This window comes from Sorex araneus, chromosome 1 (genome assembly GCF_027595985.1).
Source record: "Sorex araneus isolate mSorAra2 chromosome 1, mSorAra2.pri, whole genome shotgun sequence".
Classification (NCBI taxonomy): domain Eukaryota; kingdom Metazoa; phylum Chordata; class Mammalia; order Eulipotyphla; family Soricidae; genus Sorex; species Sorex araneus.
The window spans coordinates 136,462,972-136,483,037 of NC_073302.1; the positions used below are offsets into that span (position 1 = coordinate 136,462,972).

The window sequence follows — 20,066 nt, forward strand, 5'->3', positions numbered from 1 at the left end:
TGTGAACTTACTTTTTCAGAAAAATAAAGTGGTGTAAAGTATAGCCAGCTTTGGTTTATAGTTTTTTTTTTTTCTTTTTTTGTCTTTTGCTTTTTGGATCACACCCAGGGATGCTCAGGGGTTACTCCTGGCTCTACACTCAGGAATTACTCCTGGCGGTGCTCAGGGGACCATACGGGATGCTGGGTTTTGAACCTAGGTTGGCCGAGTGCAAAGCAAACGCCCTACCCACAGTGCTATCGCTCCAGCCCCTGGTTTATAGTTTATTATCAGAGGTTGGCACTTTTGCACACTGGTGTTCTAATGCTAGTAGTTTCGTCAATGTTGCTTTATCAGCTTTAAGTATAAATTGAGCACTACTATTAGTGTCTTCATAAATATCAGAGATCTTAATAATAGATACAGGTGTCAGGAAGACCATAATTATAAGGTTTAGGTGTTTTCTGTTTTGTTTTTCTCAGCAAGTAACTAGAATTGTTCAGCATTGGGTAAATATGTCTATAAAGCATATGGAAAAGAAGACTATGGATTAGTTATGTAATATTTACTTGAGTTAGAATATTCTTTAATAGTTTGTATAGAATGTATATAAACTCTTAAGAATTGGAAAACTCTTACTGGGAAAATTGAGCAGACCATTTCATTGTCTTTTTTTCAGATAGGAAGTTGTGGTTTTCATCTTGACATGATGTATACTTTCTCCATTTAAAAAAACTGCATTTTCTACCTTATCAGTATTTAACTATTACTTGCCATTTATCTTTGGTATCCAGGTACTATTCTTGCCATTTTATCACTGTTTTATACAGATTTATTGCCACCATTATTACATTGTTTTTAAAAGGTATTGTATTTTTTAAATTGCACTATATCAGTGTTTTATATACACTGTCTTTTCCGTACAGCAGTTTAATGATATAGATAGACTTTTATCACCATTTTTAGGGTGTGAAAAGTGAAACTGTGATTAGATGCCTTACTTCAGGTTATACTACTAGTGTAGATGGAACTCAAATTTAGGATATTTAATTTCTTAATTGCTTAATTGCTATTTTGTAATGAGGCACTATGAAAATGTTATCAGCCAGCAAGCTAAGTATTTTTGTCAGCAGACAGTTGTTTTAATCCATGATGGTAAATGTAAAGGTAACTTTAGGAGACAATATACTGATGTATTTGGACTGATGAAGATTAATCCCTTCAGTTTGTAGAGCCTTCTGAAATGTACAGGATACAGAATGGCATATTGGATGATAAAGCAAAGATACTCTGAGAAGGAAAATGCATGGAAGAAAGTACAAAGATAGGTGTTCTTGCAGACTGTATTTAATGAAGTGTGCCATTCCCTTTGTAATACTTTGTACTTGAGAACTTAAATGAACCACATCTGACTTGACCATTAAAAAATTACGAGTCTTTCTTTCCTCTGTAGGGGTAAAATATTAACTACATGAAGTGTTAATTACTAAAAATTCAAGATAGGATCAAAGTATGTATTCTATCTTGAGTGGATTATTTTTTGTACCATTTATTTACTGAGTTGATTTTTTTTACTTTTTTGTGTGGTTGGTTGTTTGTTTTGGGTCACACCTGGCTGTGCTCAGCGGGTAAGATCCCTGACTGTGAGCTCAGGGCTCACTGCTGGTGGATGGGACGTGGGCCATGAGGTAAGTGTACCGGGGACAGTTAAGTGCAGGGCAGGTATATTACCCACTCTACAATTTTTCCTGATTTCACTTTTTTGGTTTCTTTTTATTTTGCTTTTTGGGTCACACCCGGCGGTGCACAGGGGTTACTCCTGGCTCTGCACTCAGGAATTAGCCCTGGCCATGCTCAGGGGACCATATGGGATGCTGGGATTCGAACTCGGGTCGGCCTCGTGCAAGGCAAACGCCCTACCCGCTGTGCTATCGCTCCAGCCCCTGATATTTACTTTTTAAATAAAGTCTATTAAGATAAAAATTTTCAGTATCATCTTAAAGTTCTCACATGTTGTAAATGCAGTTTAAATTTTAAGATAAGTTTAGGAAATGTTGGAATATGAAAATGTGCAACTTTGATTATAATATATAATTTATTTGTTGGTAGGTTGTTCCAGTTTTGGTACATCTTCTGTCTGCTATTAGCAGTGTTAGACTTTACATTCCTAAAGACCTTCGACCAGTGGACAATAGACAGAGCGTTCTAAAATCAATACAGGTATGTATGTTGATTTTCATGAATTAAGTAAAATTCAGTGGGTATAAGAATTGTTTTAAATGACACAATTGAAATGCATATCAACGTGTTGTTTTTTCTTAGTGTAACTATAAACACTGCCAAAACTGATAGGGTTTTCTTTTCTTGTGAAAATAGTAGCAGATCTAACAATGTAGATAATGGACAGTAATGTAGGTTGTAATCTCTTTGACTTGTGAAAGTACCTAATAGGCATATGAAATATTTATATATATATATATTCATTTGACTATGCTTTAAAATCTTGGTTTTTTGGGGGGAGGGGATTTTTTTTGTGGGGCTCTCACCTAAAGATGTTCAGTTACTCCTAGCTCTGCACTCAGGAATTGATCCTGTTGGTCTTGGGGTACCATCTTGGATGCTGAGGATTGAACCTGGGTTGGCTCTGTGCAAGGCAAAAGCCCTACCTGCGGTACTATTGCTCTGACCCCTCATATTAGTGTAGTTAGTATGAGAAATTATGACTTGAAATTTTTTTTCTTAGTAGAAATGAAGGGACTTGGTTTTCCCATAAAAATTGGAATAGCATTTATTATGTAGGGTAGGCTCTGAGCTGGAATCTTAGGGGGGAAATAATAGACAGGATGTTTTCAGTATAAAATAAAAAGGTTTTGGTTTTGGTATTGGGAACACACCAAGCAGTGTTCAGGGCTTACTCTTTGGCTCTCACTCAGGGATGCCTTCTGGCGGGATTGGGAGAACCATATGGGGTGGAGGGGATCAGATTCAGGTCAGCAGTGTGCAAGGGAAATGCCCTACCCTTTATACTATTCCTCGAGCCCCAGAAGATAGAAAATTTTAAGCTGTGACCTAGGTGGGTTTCTTGAATAATTCCCTTTAAAGTCTTATAATTTTTCCTTTTTTAAAAAATTATGGTTTAGGGGATGGAGCACTAGCACAGTGGGCAGGGCGTTTGCCTTCCATGCGGGCGACCTAGGTCCAATTCCCAGCATCTCATATGGTCCCCTGATCACCGCCAGGAGTAATTCCTGAGTGCATGAGCCAGGAGTAACCCCTGTGCATCGCTGCCTGGTGTGACCCAAAAAGCAAAAAAAAAATAAATAAATAACAGTTTAGGTATCATGGTTGCAGCACCATTAATATTTATGGTATTAGATATAGAAGTTACTGTACCCCACCACCAAAGTGGCCAGAACTGTCCACAGCACTGTCGTTCTGTCACCTTTAGTCTACTTCTTATTTTCTCTCATCCCTTCCTCCACTGGGTGATAATCAGAGTTGTATGATTTAACTATTCATTATTCAATACTCTCTATTCTCTTATGGCTAACCTTTCCCTTTGGAAAAAATATTCTTAAAAATAATTTTTTTTAAGCTTTATAACTTATTCAACCTTGAAAGTTTCCTGGGGGATATTTGCCTACAGTTAACTATCCCTTCCCTGAACGCATATGCTTACTATATTTAACAATTAAATCAGTTTATTAGTAGACATCTGGGTTCTGTGAGTTCTTTAAACTTCTAGAAGTTTGTACTTCTAGAATTATTCTCCCTAGGAATCAGATCCAAGTAAATAATCAGAAAATTGAAAAAATAATTAGATACTTCACCAAAGTTCAGTGCTCATTTATTTATGATAGTGAGAAGTTTCAACAACCTGATCATACAATAAGGGGTTTATAATTAAGTTAGACCATATCCAGAACTATTAAAATATAAATACTAGAATTATTAGTAAATTATAATAGATTGCTGTATCAGTTAACTTGAATATAGGGTTTTAGAAGGAGTTTTCAAAAATAAGTGCAGGTGCTGGGGATATGACTTCAAGGTTAAAGCACATGTAGGTTGCCTGTAGGCGCCCCGTGCTTGATTGAGCTCTGGCACCAGGTGGTCCCCAGCACATCTGAGAGTGACTCCCAAGCCTTATAGGTATGACCTCCAAACAAAACCAAAATAAAACACAGTAATAAATATAATGGGAAAATACCTTGTAGTTTAAGTGGAAAAGATTAAGTTATATATGGCATCCTTTTCATATTTTTATGTTTTTATATTAAAACAATTTAAAAGGAAAATGTTTATTAAAGTCTTATGTTTTATTTTCCCCCAGGAAGTTCAAAAACGTTTTCCTGACGGTGTTCCCTTACTAGACCCTATTGATGATATGGGCATTCAAGATCAAGGGCTGAAAAAAGTCATCCAGAAAGTAGAAGCTTTTGAGCATCGAATGTATTCTCACCCACTTCATAATGATCCAAATTTAGAAACTGTGTATACACTTTGTGAAAAAAAGGCACAGGTATGGCAGAACCATTATAAAATTCTATGTATTTTACTAAATAATGAGGAATTTTAATTTTCTTTTTTCCTTTTGGGTTCAGTTAAAATAGGAAAATGTCTTTTGTTTGTTTTGGGGGGCCACATCCAGATTTATCCTGGCTCTGTGTTAAGAGTGACCCTCAGTGGTGCTCAGGGAAATCGAACTTAAGGTGACTGGGGGAAATTGGAGCCAGAGTTGTGCCACAGTACATACAAGACAAAATGCCTTACCTTCTGTACTCTGTCCAGCCCCTTGTCTTCATTTTTTTTTTTTTTTGGTTTGTTTTGGTCTAAGATTTCTAATACTTAAAATAGAAGTGGTGATAATTAACAATTTGTCTTATTTCTGATTCGAAAGAGAAGGCTTTCAGTTTTTCACCATTGAGTGTACTACCTATGGGTTTATAGTTTTTGCCCTTTAGTATATTGAAGCATATTCCTGTTACACCAGTTTTTTGAGTTTTTTTTTTATTATAAATGTGTATTGGACATTTTAAATGCTTTCTCAGCATTTATTCTTACCATTTGATTTTGTCTTTTATTACATTGACTTGCCTATGCTGAACTGTTCTTAGATCTCTACTTACTATATAAAGTCGTATTGATGATGTGCTGTTGAATTTGATGTAATATTTAGTTGGGAAAGTCTTTGTTCTCAGAGGTATTATAGTTTGTGTTTGTGTCTCTTGGTTTTGGTTTCAGGGTTGTGTTGGCCTTCTTGGTTCCTTTTGTTGTTGTTTTTAGGTTTTAGTAAAATGAGTTTAATTTTTTTAAAGGCTTGGTAAAATTCATTGGTAAGAGGAGTAAGAGAGATAGTACAGCGGGTAGGGCACTGCCTTGCATGCAGGTGACTTGGGTTCACTCCAAGGTATTCCATATAGTGTCCTGAGCATCTCTCGGTGTGACCTAAAAACTTAAAAAAAAAAAAGAAATCACAATGTAGAAGCTTTTTTAGCTTGGTGTAATTGGGGGAGGTTTTTTATTCTTGGTTCTGTTTCTATCATTGTGGTTGATATGTTGAGGTTTTCTGTTTCTATTGTCTTAATCCTGGTAGCCTATTTTTGTAATATATCCTTCCATTTTCGCTAGTATTTTTTTCCCTCTTTAGACCAAAATTGCATTCATTCTCAGTAGTCCATCTAGTTCCATATAGAAAATCCTGTTCTCCTGCAATTTTTGAGTGTCCAAGGTTTCCATAAACTCTGTAATTTTGTCTTCAGTTTCATGACAAATCTGTATTCTGAACTGTTGGTCTTTTTTCCCCTTCATATTTCTCTGATCAGAAGACATTAAGAAGAAATGCAAAATGTTCAGTTAAGGTTCTACCTTTTGATAACACAGCAAGGAAGTTTGCTCACTTGTGGTATATAATTTTCTAAAATTATCAGGATTAAATCAGAACAGATAATAATTTTTAGGGCTTAGGTATAATTTTTGGATACCTACAGTTTCCTCTAGGATATATGATTGATTTATTTTTAGTTGTTCATAGCATCCTCTGAATCTTTTGTATCTCTGTAGATCTGTTTTAATTCTTCCTTTTCTGATTCTCTTAACACTTTTATAAGTCTAGCTAAAGCTTTATAACTATTATGTTTGATTATTATATTCTTTGAACTATTGTTTCATTTGTTCTTTGTGTCATTTCTTTGTTTGTAAGATTAAGTTTTGTAATTTTTTTCAGGGCCAGGATAAATTGCAATAGTTAGGGCACTTGCTTACCATGTGTCTGACCTGTATTTGATTCCTGGTACCACGTGTTCCCTGAAGCATCATTGGGTTGATGGTCTGGTAGCTGTGGCACTGCAGGACTTGAACAGCTTTGTCTTTTTAGACTCATAAACTGACCCATTGACCTGGTTAGCTAAGTGGGACCCCAGACCACCTGAGTACTACTTAGGAGTTCCCTTTCCCCGGCCCCCCATTTTTTTGTATGTAATTTTTCTTGATTATAAAGACCTATTTTGCCGTTTAGTATTGCATAAGTTCTGATAATTTTGTTTCCATTTTTGTCATTTTTTTTTTTAAGGGGGGTTATCTGGGTTCCAATTAAGACTTTATTTGTAGGAGACAGGTGGCAAGCGCTTTTTTTTTTTTTTTTTTTTGCTTTTTTGGGTCACAACCCAGAGATGCTCAGGGGTTACTCCTGGCTTTACACTCAGGAATTACTCCTGGCGGTGCTTGGGGGACCATATGGGATGCTGGGGATCGAACCACCATTATTCAAATTTTCCCACCACTACTCACGCCTGCCCCAAAGGCAGATGCTAAATAATTTATTTTGTATTGCTTGTTATGAATAATTGACTAAAAATGATCCAAAAGAGTTTTTTTAGAGGAAAATGTGTTAAAATTGTTGTGTGTCTTATCTTGGAGCCATTAATCTTCTGTGTTAGAGATTATTAGAATGTTGTTAGCGCTTGATTCTTGTGTGCTAATATATACATATATGTATATTTTTTTCAGCCGAGCGCTCCTGGAATTCTAAATTTTTTTCATAGGGTCCTAAAACTGGAGTTGAAATTTTTTTTAACTGGATGGTGATTTGGGGGGTTGGAGCCAAATATATCTTTAGGTACATACTTCAAGGGTAAATGCAGGCAAAAAAGACTGAATTCTGTTGTTTGATTAACCACGGGGTGCCTTTTAGTTGATAAATTCAGATAATTAACATCAGGTTTATTATCTTTTTGTGTTGTTGATCCAAGTACAATACAGTTACTTGATACTTTGATCAAAAAGCTGCTGATAGGGCGCTGGAGCGATAGCACAGCGGGTAGGGCGTTTGCCTTGCACACAGCCGACCCGGGTTCGATTCCCAGCATCCCATATGGTCCCCTGAGCACAGCCAGGAGTGATTCCTGAGTGCAAAGCCAGGAGTAACCCCTGAGCATTGCCAGGTGTGACCCCCCTACAAAAAAAAGCAAAAAAAAAAAAAGCTGCTGATAACTTCTAATATTATAAAGCTCTATTTAAGAATCTAACATTAATATGTGCTCATATTTATTAAAGCTTCAGTATAAATATTTGGAGGATGAAGTGAAGTGTGCTGTAAGGTATTCTTACAGATTTTGTTTTATTTTATGATTAAATCCAAGTTTACTTTGTTTTACTTCATACAGATTGCAATAGATATTAAATCTGCAAAGCGAGAACTTAAGAAAGCAAGAACTGTTTTGCAAATGGATGAACTCAAATGTCGCAAACGTGTTTTAAGGAGATTGGGGTTTGCTACTTCTTCTGATGTCATAGAGATGAAAGGACGAGTGGCTTGTGAGATTAGCAGGTAAGACGTAGTTGTTCTAGAAAACTGATTTTAAAGGAGCTACTATATTTTAAATAGTAGAGTATAATACTTTCCACATTAAGTATAGGTGTCATTCTTGACTTTGAGAAAAAAGAAAAGAAATTTTAAAATCTCTCCTATTCCAAGAATTAACACAAACTTTGTTAGCATTTACATAATGTTTTTTCTTTAATACTTCATGAGATTGCTATGTAATTGTAATCGTTACACACATTTATAGTACATTTATAGTTCATACACAGTTCTACATATATTTTTGTGTCCTTTGTGTGTGTGTATATGTGTGTAACATTTTTCTACTTTGAAACTTAGTCCAGTACTATTTTCCTTTTGTAGGTTCCCTAGATTTTATTAACACATTGGTCTAACAGTATATTATAGAATATTTAAATATAAACTGTCGTCTGTTTTAGTAATCTTGATACATTAAAAGTCACCTTCTGGAAACCTAATAATTTGAAACAGCATCATTCACTCATTCTCTATATTGGTTTCTATGGGACAGAATTTCAGGAGGACAGGTTGAATGAGTCTGACTCAGGTCTCATGATTGGCATCACTCTAGAGATAATTTTTTGCTTTTGTTCAAATTAACCATTTTTTGTTAACTATTTTGTTCACAATAACCAAATTGTAAGCATTATTCTTGAAATTCATAAAAGACAATTCTGCAAGTTTTTTTAGGTTGTGATGTGGCCTTGGTGGGGCTAAGAGGACTGCAAACTGTATATGTGGCTTTAGATATTCGTGGTGAAGCTTTGTTTGTAGTGTTTTTCTTAATCATCTAATTCAGATATCACTCCAATGGCCGAGAGACTAGAAAACAGAACTATTCTTGGCCACCAAAAGATGGCAGTAACTACCTCTTGCTGTGACGGAAGATTATACCATATATATATTTTTCACTTAGTAAAGCCAAAATGCAAAATCTTTGATGAAGTCTCTTTAATTTTAATTGTTAAATACTAATTCAAGATAATGTCTTAAGTCATTGTAGCCAAATTCATTTCTGAAATTAAATTTGGCCCATACAGTTTTAGTGCTTCGGTCTGTGATAAAGCTCCGCTTTCCTGATATAGTAAAGAAACATAAAAATAGAAATCTTAGGGGCTAGAGAGATAGCACAGCGGGTAGGGCGTTTGCCTTGCACGCGGCCGACCCGGGTTCAAATCCCAGCATCCCATATGGTCCCCTGAGCACGACCAGGGATAATTCCTGAATGCAGAGCCAGGAGTAACCCCTGTGCATCGCCAGGTGTGACCCAAAAAGCAAAAAAAAAAGAAGAAATCTTAATCATTTACCTAAGATTAAATCTAAGCTGCACTGTTAGTCTGCTATGCCAAAAAAAATTATGAAAATTATTTCTTTGTAATAATCAACAAATATAGAAATTAATTTCTGTTACATGTAGCTAGAATACATGTAGTCTTTGAAGAATGGAAACTAACTATGCTCTAAGATACAGTCTCTAGAGGTAACTGGTACATGTCAAAATATATTATTTTCTCTAAGATTGACCTTTTACTTTTCTTAATTATCCTAAATTAAGACCCAGCCACTACTGAATTTGTTATTAAACACAACCACTACTTACAACTACACACACTTAAAAAAAAAATTATTTACTTATTTTGACTTTTTTGGGCAACCCCGGAGGTTCTCGGGGGTTATTCCTGACTCTCCACAGGAATTATTCCAGGCGGTGTTCAGGGGACCATATGAGATGCCAGGGATTGAACCCCGGTCTGTTGCACTCAAGGCAAATACCATACCCGCTGTACTATCATTCTGTTCACACTGTATTCACTGTTGATTCAGTACTCACTCAAGGTGGAGAATTCCAGCTGATCCTGAATTCTCCCAAATCTTATTGCAGGCATATGTAAAGAAAACAAATAATAGCCTTTAAAAGTCATCACCATTTGGGGGTGGGAAGAATGATCCTTTATTTGAATATGTAGGATTTGGTATTTACTAGTATGAGGCCTTAATATGAAGTGTGTTTTACATTTTTTTATATAGTAGTAAATATGAAGACTGTGATCTTCTTAGCTAATAAGTACTTTACATTTTTCAATGATTTTTTTGGTTAGAGTCTAGTAATATATTTTATTAAAAACTACACTTTTAGGATGGCTGAGTACATATGTATTTATTATATACTGACATTTTCTGTTCTTTTTGTTTGTTTTGTTTTGTTTTTGTGTTGCTATAGTGCTGATGAGCTCCTTCTAACTGAGATGATGTTTAATGGCCTTTTCAATGACCTATCTGCTGAACAGGCAACAGCGCTACTAAGCTGTTTTGTGTTTCAAGAGAATGTGAGTTAATTAATTACATTCTTAATGGATTACTTTTCAGTTTCTTAATAGGCATGTTATGTAATTTAATACTATTGCAGGTTTGTTTAAATAAAGGCCCATATCTGGCAGTGCTGGGGATCAAACCTAGGGCTTCAGGCATGCTAAACATGTGCTTTACCACATGAGCTATCTCTTGTCTTCATTTGGATTTTTTTTAAATTAAAAAAAGTTACTTTCAGTTACACAGATGGATATATATTAATTTGAAATAAGTACAGCTTTAAACATAGAAGAATCGTATTAGGTAATTAAATTTAGAGGCTGGGAACTATTACTCAGTAGCTTTGCAGGAGGCCCAAGTTTGATCCCTGGCACTATGTGGACCCCTGAGCTCTCCTGGAGTACTGTTCGCTTCAACCCTTGAGAAGACTTTAAAAAGACTGTTCGTAGCCAGAAATCAGAGTAAATATATTCAGTTATTTGTTAAAAACCGTCTACTTGATAAATTTGTCTAATGCTAATTTCTATTTTTTGATTGGTTTTGTTTGGGGGTCACATCCAGCTGTGCTCAGGGCTTACTCCTGACTCTACACTCAGGAATTACTCCTGACAGTGCTCGGGGACCATATCAGATGCCAGGGATTGAACCTGGGTCAGCCATATGCAAAACAGACACCCTATCTGCTATACTATCACTCTGGCCCGTGATACCTAGTTTCTATCTTAAAGCATTCTTAATAAAATGTGACTCCCTACATCTCAAAGAGTAATTTACAGATTTCTTTTTATAAAGTACATACATATAGTAAGCCATCGTGTGCAATGTTCAGGTCTGAGCACTGGAGATAGAACAGAAAATTTTGCGCCAAGACATGATGAATGACAAAAGAAAATGTACACATACCTATGTCGAAGGTTTTGGAGAAAAGTGAAGTGGGCAGTAGTGAAAGAATTGGCAAGAAAAAATCATTGTGTGGATGGGCTTAGAAGGATTAGACCTCACTGATAGAATTTTGAGACTCAAAGGAGAGATGAAAGAACAAACTGCACATTCCTGGTGGAAGAGTATTTGTAGAATCATAATTAACTTAATGCAATTAATTAGCACCAGTGCCTTTTACATACAACTAGCTGAGAGAAAGTAAAGTGGTACATAACTCTTGACCCTGAGCAGGTTCATGAAAAAGACTTTTAGCAGTCTTGTCCTCTTTTCACTATAAAATTGATATTTTAGTCGTTTTGAAATTTCTGATTTTCTAATTAAATTCACTGGCTTTTCACTATTTTTAAGGGCAGTATTGCAAACAGTGAAACTGAGAATAAACCTTCTTTGGGTGGAGAATAAACTCAGAATAAACTTTCTGGGGCAGTGCTCCCTTTCTGGGTGGCAGTACCTGAGGATGCTGTGCTATGGGGCCCTGCAGTGCCAGCATTACCCAAGCCGTCTCAGTGATACTTGTTACCTCCAGGCTGCACCTCTTGAGGCCTGGAGTGTTTGCGGTGCCAGGGATCTAATCAGAGCCAGCTACAATCAAGACACGTGCCTTTCCCCTGTACTATCTTTTGACCCCACAATGGAGTTAACTTTCTTCTGCTTGTCAAGAAAGCTAGAAATATCCGGGTAAAATAAAAATTAAGGACATTTTTTTAATATTGTTTACCCCAGATTTTCAGTTTTCTTGACATTAGGATTTGCCTGAAAGCCAAAACTTTCAAAATTACATTATGATAAAACAATTTATAACAATGTTTCTGTAAATAAACTAGTATGTTTATATTTGCTCTCCCTCAGTTCAGTTTTGGTTACAGAAAATTCTAGTTTAGTACACCTTAGAAATTTAACTATAATTTTTTAAAACATAATAAGAGAGGATGAGTTTAGGATGAAAGCAATGGCAAACTTGAATAGACATTTATGAATCCTTAATTTTAATAACTAAAGTCTTATGACTTGATATTAATGGGATAATACAAAGAAAACTTGTAAAGCAGGTATAGACTGCAATTTAAATTAGGAGTTCTATTTTTTTATTTTTTCAGTCAAGTGAGATGCCCAAATTGACAGAGCAGTTAGCAGGACCGCTTCGTCAAATGCAGGTAAGAATTCTTTGAGCTGCAAATTTTATTAATTGTAAGTAAAAATATTTGATAATCTGATCAGAGTATTTTATCCATACACAGCTTTGTTTCTGAATAAATATCAGTTGATATTAGTCATGTTATTTAATGATGTTTTAATAGCTTTGCGGGGGGTGCATTATAGGGGACAGCTCTCAAAGCAGTGCTCCAAGGGTCCCAGGTAGAGGCCACTCCCACAGATTCTTTGCCTACAGTTGGGTCATTGGTTCAGTCTGAGGGCTCCAAGGGTGTGGTGCTGGGAATTACCTGCGATATCCTATTGGTGCTCAGGAACCTTCAGGGCCACCAAGAAGTGGTACTTGGGGCACTTTAGATATCTAGGGATTCTTGGGGGTTTCTGTGGTGCTGGGGATTGACCTGGGGCCAGCCACGTGTAGAGCTTATGCCTTATACACTGTGCTATTTCTCCAGCCTCTGTGGTATTTTGTTTTATTTTTGGTCACACTTGGCGATGCTCAGGGGTTACTCCTGGCTCTGCACTCAGGGTGGTGCTCAGGGGACCATATGGGATGCTGGGAATCGAACCTGGGTTGGCCACGCGTAAGGCAAACGCCCTACCCACTGTGCTATTGCTCCAGCCCCATATGGTATTTATTTTAATAATTAAGTATTCTCACATAAACGCATGTAGTAAGTTGTAAGAATTAATGTGATTGCAGAGTTAACACTGCATCATCAAGTTATACTAGCAATAATTCATTTCTTGTGACATTTCCAAGGTATAAAGAATAGCATATTGAGGAAGTTGGATTTAATATCTTGGGGTTTTGTTTCTGAGTGGTTTTTTTTTTTTTTTTTTGGTGGTGGGGAGTTAATTGTTTTTGCTTTTGGGCCACACCTGACTGCTGGGGTTTTACTTTGGGTGGTGCTCAGGAGACTGTATGTCCTGCTGGGGATTGAACTTCTTGAACCTGGGTGGGCTGTCAGCATGCCAGGCAAGTGCCTTTACCCCTGCATGCTTTTCAGCCCCTTGCTTATTTTTTTGGTATAGTTTACCATTTCAGTTTGCAACATAGTTTAAATTTTGTTTTAGTCTAAGAAATTATTTATCTGGATCCTCAAAGCCACCTTTAGCTTGTCATAACGATGTCTTTTGCTATTTTCTTTAGATAAACTAATTTTATCCACCTTTCTACATTAGATAGAAAGACAGGGAAATATGAACTGTAAGATATTATAAGGGAGGATTGAAAAGGACCCTTCCATGAACATTTATTGTCCCCCAGGATCAGTAAGAAATTGAAACTTTTAATTACTCGGGAAGTCTTTACAGACCCAGGATTTTTAACTTTTAGATTACAAAGTAAAAAGTGAATCTAAATTTCTCACTTTTTTTTTTTTTTTTTTTTGCTTTTTGGGTCACACCCAGCGATGCTCAGGGGTTACTCCTGGCTTTGCACTCAGGAACTACTCCTGGCGGTGCTTGGGGGACCATATGGGATGCCGGGGATCGAACCCGGGTCGGCCGCGTGCAAGGCAAACGCCCTACCCGCTGTGCTATCGCTCCGGCCCCTAAATTTCTCACTTTGAGAAGAAAATTTTTAATTTTTTTTTTTTTTTAAGTATTAGGAGTGCCAGAGAGAGTGAGAGTGAGAGTACAGGGTGTTGCATCTTCCCCACCCTGGTTTGAATCCATAACAGAGTCAGAAATAGCCCGAGTACCAACACCCTAGGAGGGTAGTGATGGGTGGGTGGGTGGGGGAAGCATTTTGGACTTGTACTTTTTCTAAGTATTTAATTAATTTCTTCATTTTGTTGGTGGAATGATTAGGGATTAAATGCTACTCTTGAATAATTTTAATAAATTAAAGTTTTTTGAAGGAAAGGAAATTAACAGTCTTGGTTCTGTTTTCTTAGTTAACTACTTTTTTTTTCCTTTTTGGGTCACACCCGGCGATGCTTAGGGGTTACTCCTGGCTCTGCACTCAGGAATTACTCCTGGCAGTGCTCAGGGGACCATATGGAATGCTGGGAATCAAACCTGGGTCGGCTGCATGCAAGGCAAACACCCTACCCGCTGTGCTATCGCTCCAGCACATTAACTACTTTAATGTAACGGGGAAGCTTGATCACTAATCATTGGAACAAGCACTTTGGCTTCCTACAAGCAGAATGTTCAAATTACAGGCATACTTCTAGAATGGGGCATAGGGGAATACTGACTCAAAGACCTAAAGACAAAAGTATGTAGGGGCTCATAGATAAGAAAACTAAAGTCTTTCTCTATCTTCGAAGGAATGTGCTAAAAGAATTGCAAAAGTTTCAGCAGAAGCCAAATTGGAAATTGATGAGGAAAGTTATCTAAGCTCTTTTAAGCCTCACCTAATGGATGTAGTTTATACTTGGGCAACAGGAGCTACTTTTGCTCATATCTGCAAAATGACAGATGTTTTTGAAGGTATGGTTAAATTTTGTTTTCATTCGCATATTTCTGATGTGAGATCTATATCTCTTTACATATTTCCTTGTGTAGAGAGAAAAATGTTCTGATACTGTAACTAAACAAGAACTGTCTGTCGCACTGTCGTTTCATTGTTCATCGATTTGCTCAAGCGAGCACCAGTAAGTTCTCTGTTGTGAGACTTGTTACTGTTTTTGGCATATCGAATACACCACGGTAGCTTGCCAGGCTCTGCCTTGCGGGTGGGATACTCTCAGTAGCTTGCTGGGCTCTCCGAGAGGGATGGAGGAATCGAACCCGGGTCGGCCGCGTGCAAGGTAAATGCCCTACCTGCTGTGTTATTGCTCCAGTCCAAAACCACCTGGCTAGCTCACTCGGTAGAGCGTGATACTCTTAATCTCAGGGTCGTGGGTTCGAACCCCACGTTGGGCAAGCGCTTTTTTAAAAAAACAAAACAAGAACAATGTATATTAGTTCATAGTATAAAATGTAATCTTTTCCTTGTGTAGAGAAAAATTATTCACCTCAAATTCTTTTAATTAATAAGCACATTACAATTCTTAAAGGAACTAATTTGTTACCATGTGTTAATGTCTGTAGTTATGTAGCAGGTTATCCTATCCTGGCACTTTTATATTTGTGTATTTTACTTTGTGGATTTGGTTTTGGTAGAATTAAATGGCTTTTACAATTTAATTCCACTGAATCATAGAGCTGAAAACACAGTTTGTCGTGGCATTTCTAACAATAAATTGGACTTTAGTTGGAATATTACTTCAGAAATTTAAGAGATTGGAAAATAAGTGTGAACTGAAGAGAAATTTTAAAAGAATAAAGGCAAAGGAAATATATAAGTAACTATAAGTTGTAAGAAGTAAAGAATGTACAAGTACTCTTCATTACAAAATGTCTCACTTTTATACATATTTATGATTTTTTTTTACTGAGTTAGATTTTTCTGTCATTAGTCTTAAAAATAAAAACAAAACAGACCTTTTAGAGATTGTTATAAGAATATTTAAGGCATGGGGCTGGAGTGATAGCATAGCGGGTAGGGTTGACCCGGGTTCAAATCCCAGCATCCAATATGGTCCCCTGAGCACCACCAGGAGTAATTCCTGAGTGCAGAGCCAGGAGTAACCCCTGTGCATCGCCAGGTGTGACCCCCCCCAAAAAAAAAAAAAGAATATTTAAGGCATGTACCATAGTTTATAGATCTTTTTGGAAGAAAACAAATATTTTAAATTCAATATATTTAGCTGGTATTTTAGACTAATAGATTACTGCACTTATATGTCAATGATATTTTATGATGCATAGGTGAAATTTCTCTTAACAAAATACTAAAACTTTCTAGTGTAAGCCTTTAGCACATTGTTTTTTGTGGTTTTTTTTTTTTTTTGCTTTGATTTTGAGTCACACCTAGTGATGATCAGGTGTTACTCCTGGCTCTGCACTCAGAAATTACTTTTGGCGATTCTCAGAGGACCATATGGGATGCCAGGGATCTAACCCAAGTCAGCCTCGTGCAAGGCAAAACAAGCCCTACGCACTGTATTATCATTCCAGCCCCACACATTGAATTCATTTTTTCCCCCCCCACATATTGAATTCTTAAGTAGGTTCTTAAGATTTCATTGCTCATTTGTAGCAGTGGTTTTCATTCTTTCTACATCTGCAGATTCACTTGTATGTTATCATAGTCCTTTCCCTAAAATTTATGTCTTAAATTTCCATTAAAAGATATTTAATAATATCGTTCCCAAATCCTGGGTCACTATTCATTAAATAAATTCTTGCATCAGAAGTGGTTCTTGGGATCAAACCCAAAGCCTCATGTAGGCAAGGCTAACATTTGAATCCCAGTCTTTGTAACTAATGCCACATGATGGCTGAATTATCTAAATACTATAATACCTTATTCATAAATTTTGCATCACCTAGAGAGACTCCTAAATCATCTTCATCCACTGAAAATTCCTGTAGGAATGGTAAATTTGTAATAGTTACATGTTACTTACTAGTTAAATTTTACAGCAACAGTTAAAGGTGTAAGAAGAAGGGAGTGATATTGTCATTCACTTGTCTTGCACATAGTTTTACTGGGGTTTGATTCCTGCCTCCCAGCATGTGAAGTCCAGAGCCCCGCCAGATGTGGCCCAAGCACCAAACCTTGAAAGTCATTTCTCTTTTCCGTATACTATATTTATCTCTCCTTACCAACTTTTTTTTAAAACCATATTTCTATTTAGTTTTTCCATTTCAAAATGTCCGTTCTTTCCTCATTTTGTTAATGTATATGCTTTACATAATTGGAAAATACTGCACTCACATCTCTAGCAGTCAAAGCAATGTTTTTTTTTTTCTCCCACAGGCAGAAAAATATCAGCATCAGAACTATATTTAACGTGCAATGCCAGATTTGTTTCTGATTAGATTTTAAATTTTATTTTTATGAGAAAACAGAAGTACCTGATTATATCATAAGCTCAAAAATCATTTAGGTATATATATATTTTTTTGGGGGGGGGTCACACCTGGCGATACTCAGGAATTACTCCTGGCAGTGTTCAGGGGACCATATGGGATGCTGGGAATCAAACCCAGGTTGGCCACATGCAAGACAAATGCCCTTACCCGCTGTGCTATTGCTCTGGCCTTTAGGTCACTGTCACTGTCATCCTGTTGCTTATCGATTTGCTTGTGCGGGCACCAATAACGTCTCCGTTGTGAGATTGAGATTTGTTGTTACTGTATTTGGCATATCGGATACGCCATGGGTAGCTTGCCAGGCTCTGCCGTGTGGGCGAGATACTCTTGATAGCTTGCTGGGCTCTCCGAGAGGGGCAGAGGAATCAAACTTGGGTTGGCTGCATGCAAAGCAAACACCCTACCACTGTGCTATTGCTCCAGCTTGCAGCCCCTAGGTACATTTTTTTTAATTAAACATTAACTGGGCCTTACTACAATGATTCACATCATGTCTGAGACAAGAGAACACTTTATACTGTAATTCATTTGAGGAATTTTTAAAACTATACAATTATTTTCTCAGTTATTACCCTGAAACATTGAGAGAATGTAGTTCCTTCTCATTTTCATGAAATTAATGTAGTAATTAAAAAGTATGTTTGTATGGCTAAAGTGGAGGGGTTTCAGTCCACTAATTCATGCAGTAGATCCTTTGTACCTAGACAGAGGCTGTTACTGTTCATTTGTCTGTGCAAAAACAGTATTGCAATCTTCATCAGACGTGAAGGACTTGTTTTTTCCACTAAGCCGTGTGTCATCAACAACTATTGCTAATTATCACTTACGACTGTGTCTGTACTTCTGCTTGCTGTAGGTTTTTATAGAAAGTGCTATGTAGCACGTTCCCACACTCTACCATGCTCTTCCCTCATGCCTTTCCCCTAGCATTGTTTTGCCCTTCCCTAATCATGTGAAAAGGGATTTTCTAGTTTTTAAAAATATTTGTAGTATTAATAATAGAGTAACATTTCTTTGTGTGTATTGTTTTGGCTTAAATTTTGGCAGTTTTCATACTCCTTAGGAACTTGCGCCTGGTACTGCTTTGATGAAAAATTTGATTCATTAAAAATAGACATCGTGCTAGGTACATGTGAGCAACTGTCTTTGCCTTCACAAAAGACCTCTCGGGATGGAGAGAGAGCTCAATGGGCATTACATGCAGGGGGCAAGTTCAATCCATACTACAGGGAGTGTGAACCCCATCCCTGGCACCTTCAGTTGTAGCCTGAAGGCATAAAAAAGGAAAGAAAAGGTAATTTTTTGTTGTTGTTGTTTTGTTTTGTTTTGGGGTCACACCCGGCGATGCACAGGGGTTACTCCTGGCTCTTCACTCAGGAATTAGCCCTGGCGGCGCTCAGGGGACCATATGGGATGCTGGGATTAGAATCCGGGTCGGCCGCGTGCAAGGCAAACGCGCTACCCGCTGTGCTATCGCTCCAGCCCCCAGAAAAAGTAAATTTAAAGCAAAAAAATATAAAAAGGGTTCCATCTAAGCTGGCATCTAAAGGTAAATGATGTGGGAAAATATATTTGTTTTCCTAATCTCAGACCAAACTCTTAAAAACCACTTATTTTTTTTTTTTAATTTTTTTTTAATAATTTTTTTTTTTTTTTTTGCTTTTTATTTTAGGTCACACCTGGCGTTGCACAGGGGTTACTCCTGGCTTTGTACTCAGGAATTACCCCTGGCTGTGCTCAGGGGACCATATGGGATGCTGGGATTTGAACCCGGGTCGGCCACGTGCAAGGCAAACGCCCTACCCGCTGTGCTATCTCTCCAGCCCCGCCACTTATTTTTTTTAATAATTTTTTTAAATTTTATTGAATTACTATGAGATAGTTGTAAGCTTTCATGTTTGGGTTACAGTCACATAATGATCAAGCACCCATCCCTCCACCAGTGCACATTCCCCACCACCAATATCCCCAGTATACCACTCTTTCCCACCCTCCCCCTGCCTCCATGGCAGACAATATTCCCTACTCTCTACTTTGGGGCATTATGGCTTACAACACAGACACTGAGAGGCATTATGTTTGGTCCATTATATACTTTCCGCACACATCTCCCATCCCGAATGATTCTTCCAGCCATCATTTTCTTAGTGATCCCTTCTCTATTCTATCTACCTTCTCCCCTCCACTCATGAAGCAGGCTTCCAGCTATGGGGCAATCCTCCTGGCCCTTGTATCTACTGTCCTTGGGTAAAACCACTTAATTTTAAGGGCAAAATCTAACATCTTTGGGGGAATGCTGCAAAACTGAAGATAGAAGTACGATTCAGATGTGTTTTCCCCCCTTTTAGAGAATGATTCTCTTGATAACCACATGAGCCTGATGCTTTTAAAATTGCCCTTTTTCCAAATGTAGACTAGAGACTGAACACAATGGCCACTCAACACCTTTATTGCAAACCACAACACCTAATCTGAGAGAGAGAACAAAAAGGAATAACCTGCCATAGTGGCAGTGTGGGGTAGGGGGGGAGACAGGACTGGGGAGGGTGGGAGAGATGCTGGGTTTACTGGTGGTAGAGAATGGGCACTGGTGAAGGGATGGGTTCTCGAACTTTGTATGGGGGAAACATGAGCACAATAATGAATAATTCATTTCAATTCTAAATGTAATTTTATTAGATCAATAAAGTCCAGATAAGTAAAATAAAATTGCCCTTTTTAAAGCATGTAAGCCCTAACATTCAGTAAGTAAATGGTTAAATTTGAATTTTAATTGAATTTTAAATGAAAATTGAATATTCATCTAGAAAAAAGAATGAAGTATTGATTTATGCTAAAATGTGAATGAACCTCGTACAGATTAAAGCTCTTTGTTGGGGCTGAGGAACTTTTTTTCTGCCAAATG

At 37.3% G+C, this 20,066-nt stretch overlaps 1 protein-coding gene and 1 non-coding gene across 2 annotated transcripts in view; both read left to right on the forward strand.

The window, feature by feature from the left end:
- Window positions 1-20,066, forward strand: part of MTREX (Mtr4 exosome RNA helicase) — a 67,279-nt gene that overhangs the window by 39,697 nt on the left and 7,516 nt on the right. The window contains exons 20-25 of the mRNA XM_004608431.2: window positions 2,089-2,199; window positions 4,313-4,501; window positions 7,644-7,807; window positions 10,044-10,149; window positions 12,172-12,228; window positions 14,506-14,668. Of these exons, the coding sequence (XP_004608488.1) occupies window positions 2,089-2,199; window positions 4,313-4,501; window positions 7,644-7,807; window positions 10,044-10,149; window positions 12,172-12,228; window positions 14,506-14,668 (790 nt within the window). The remainder of the gene's footprint in view (window positions 1-2,088; window positions 2,200-4,312; window positions 4,502-7,643; window positions 7,808-10,043; window positions 10,150-12,171; window positions 12,229-14,505; window positions 14,669-20,066) is intronic.
- Window positions 15,031-15,103, forward strand: TRNAK-CUU (transfer RNA lysine (anticodon CUU)). Its single transcript has one exon. It is a non-coding gene; the product is annotated as a tRNA-Lys (tRNA).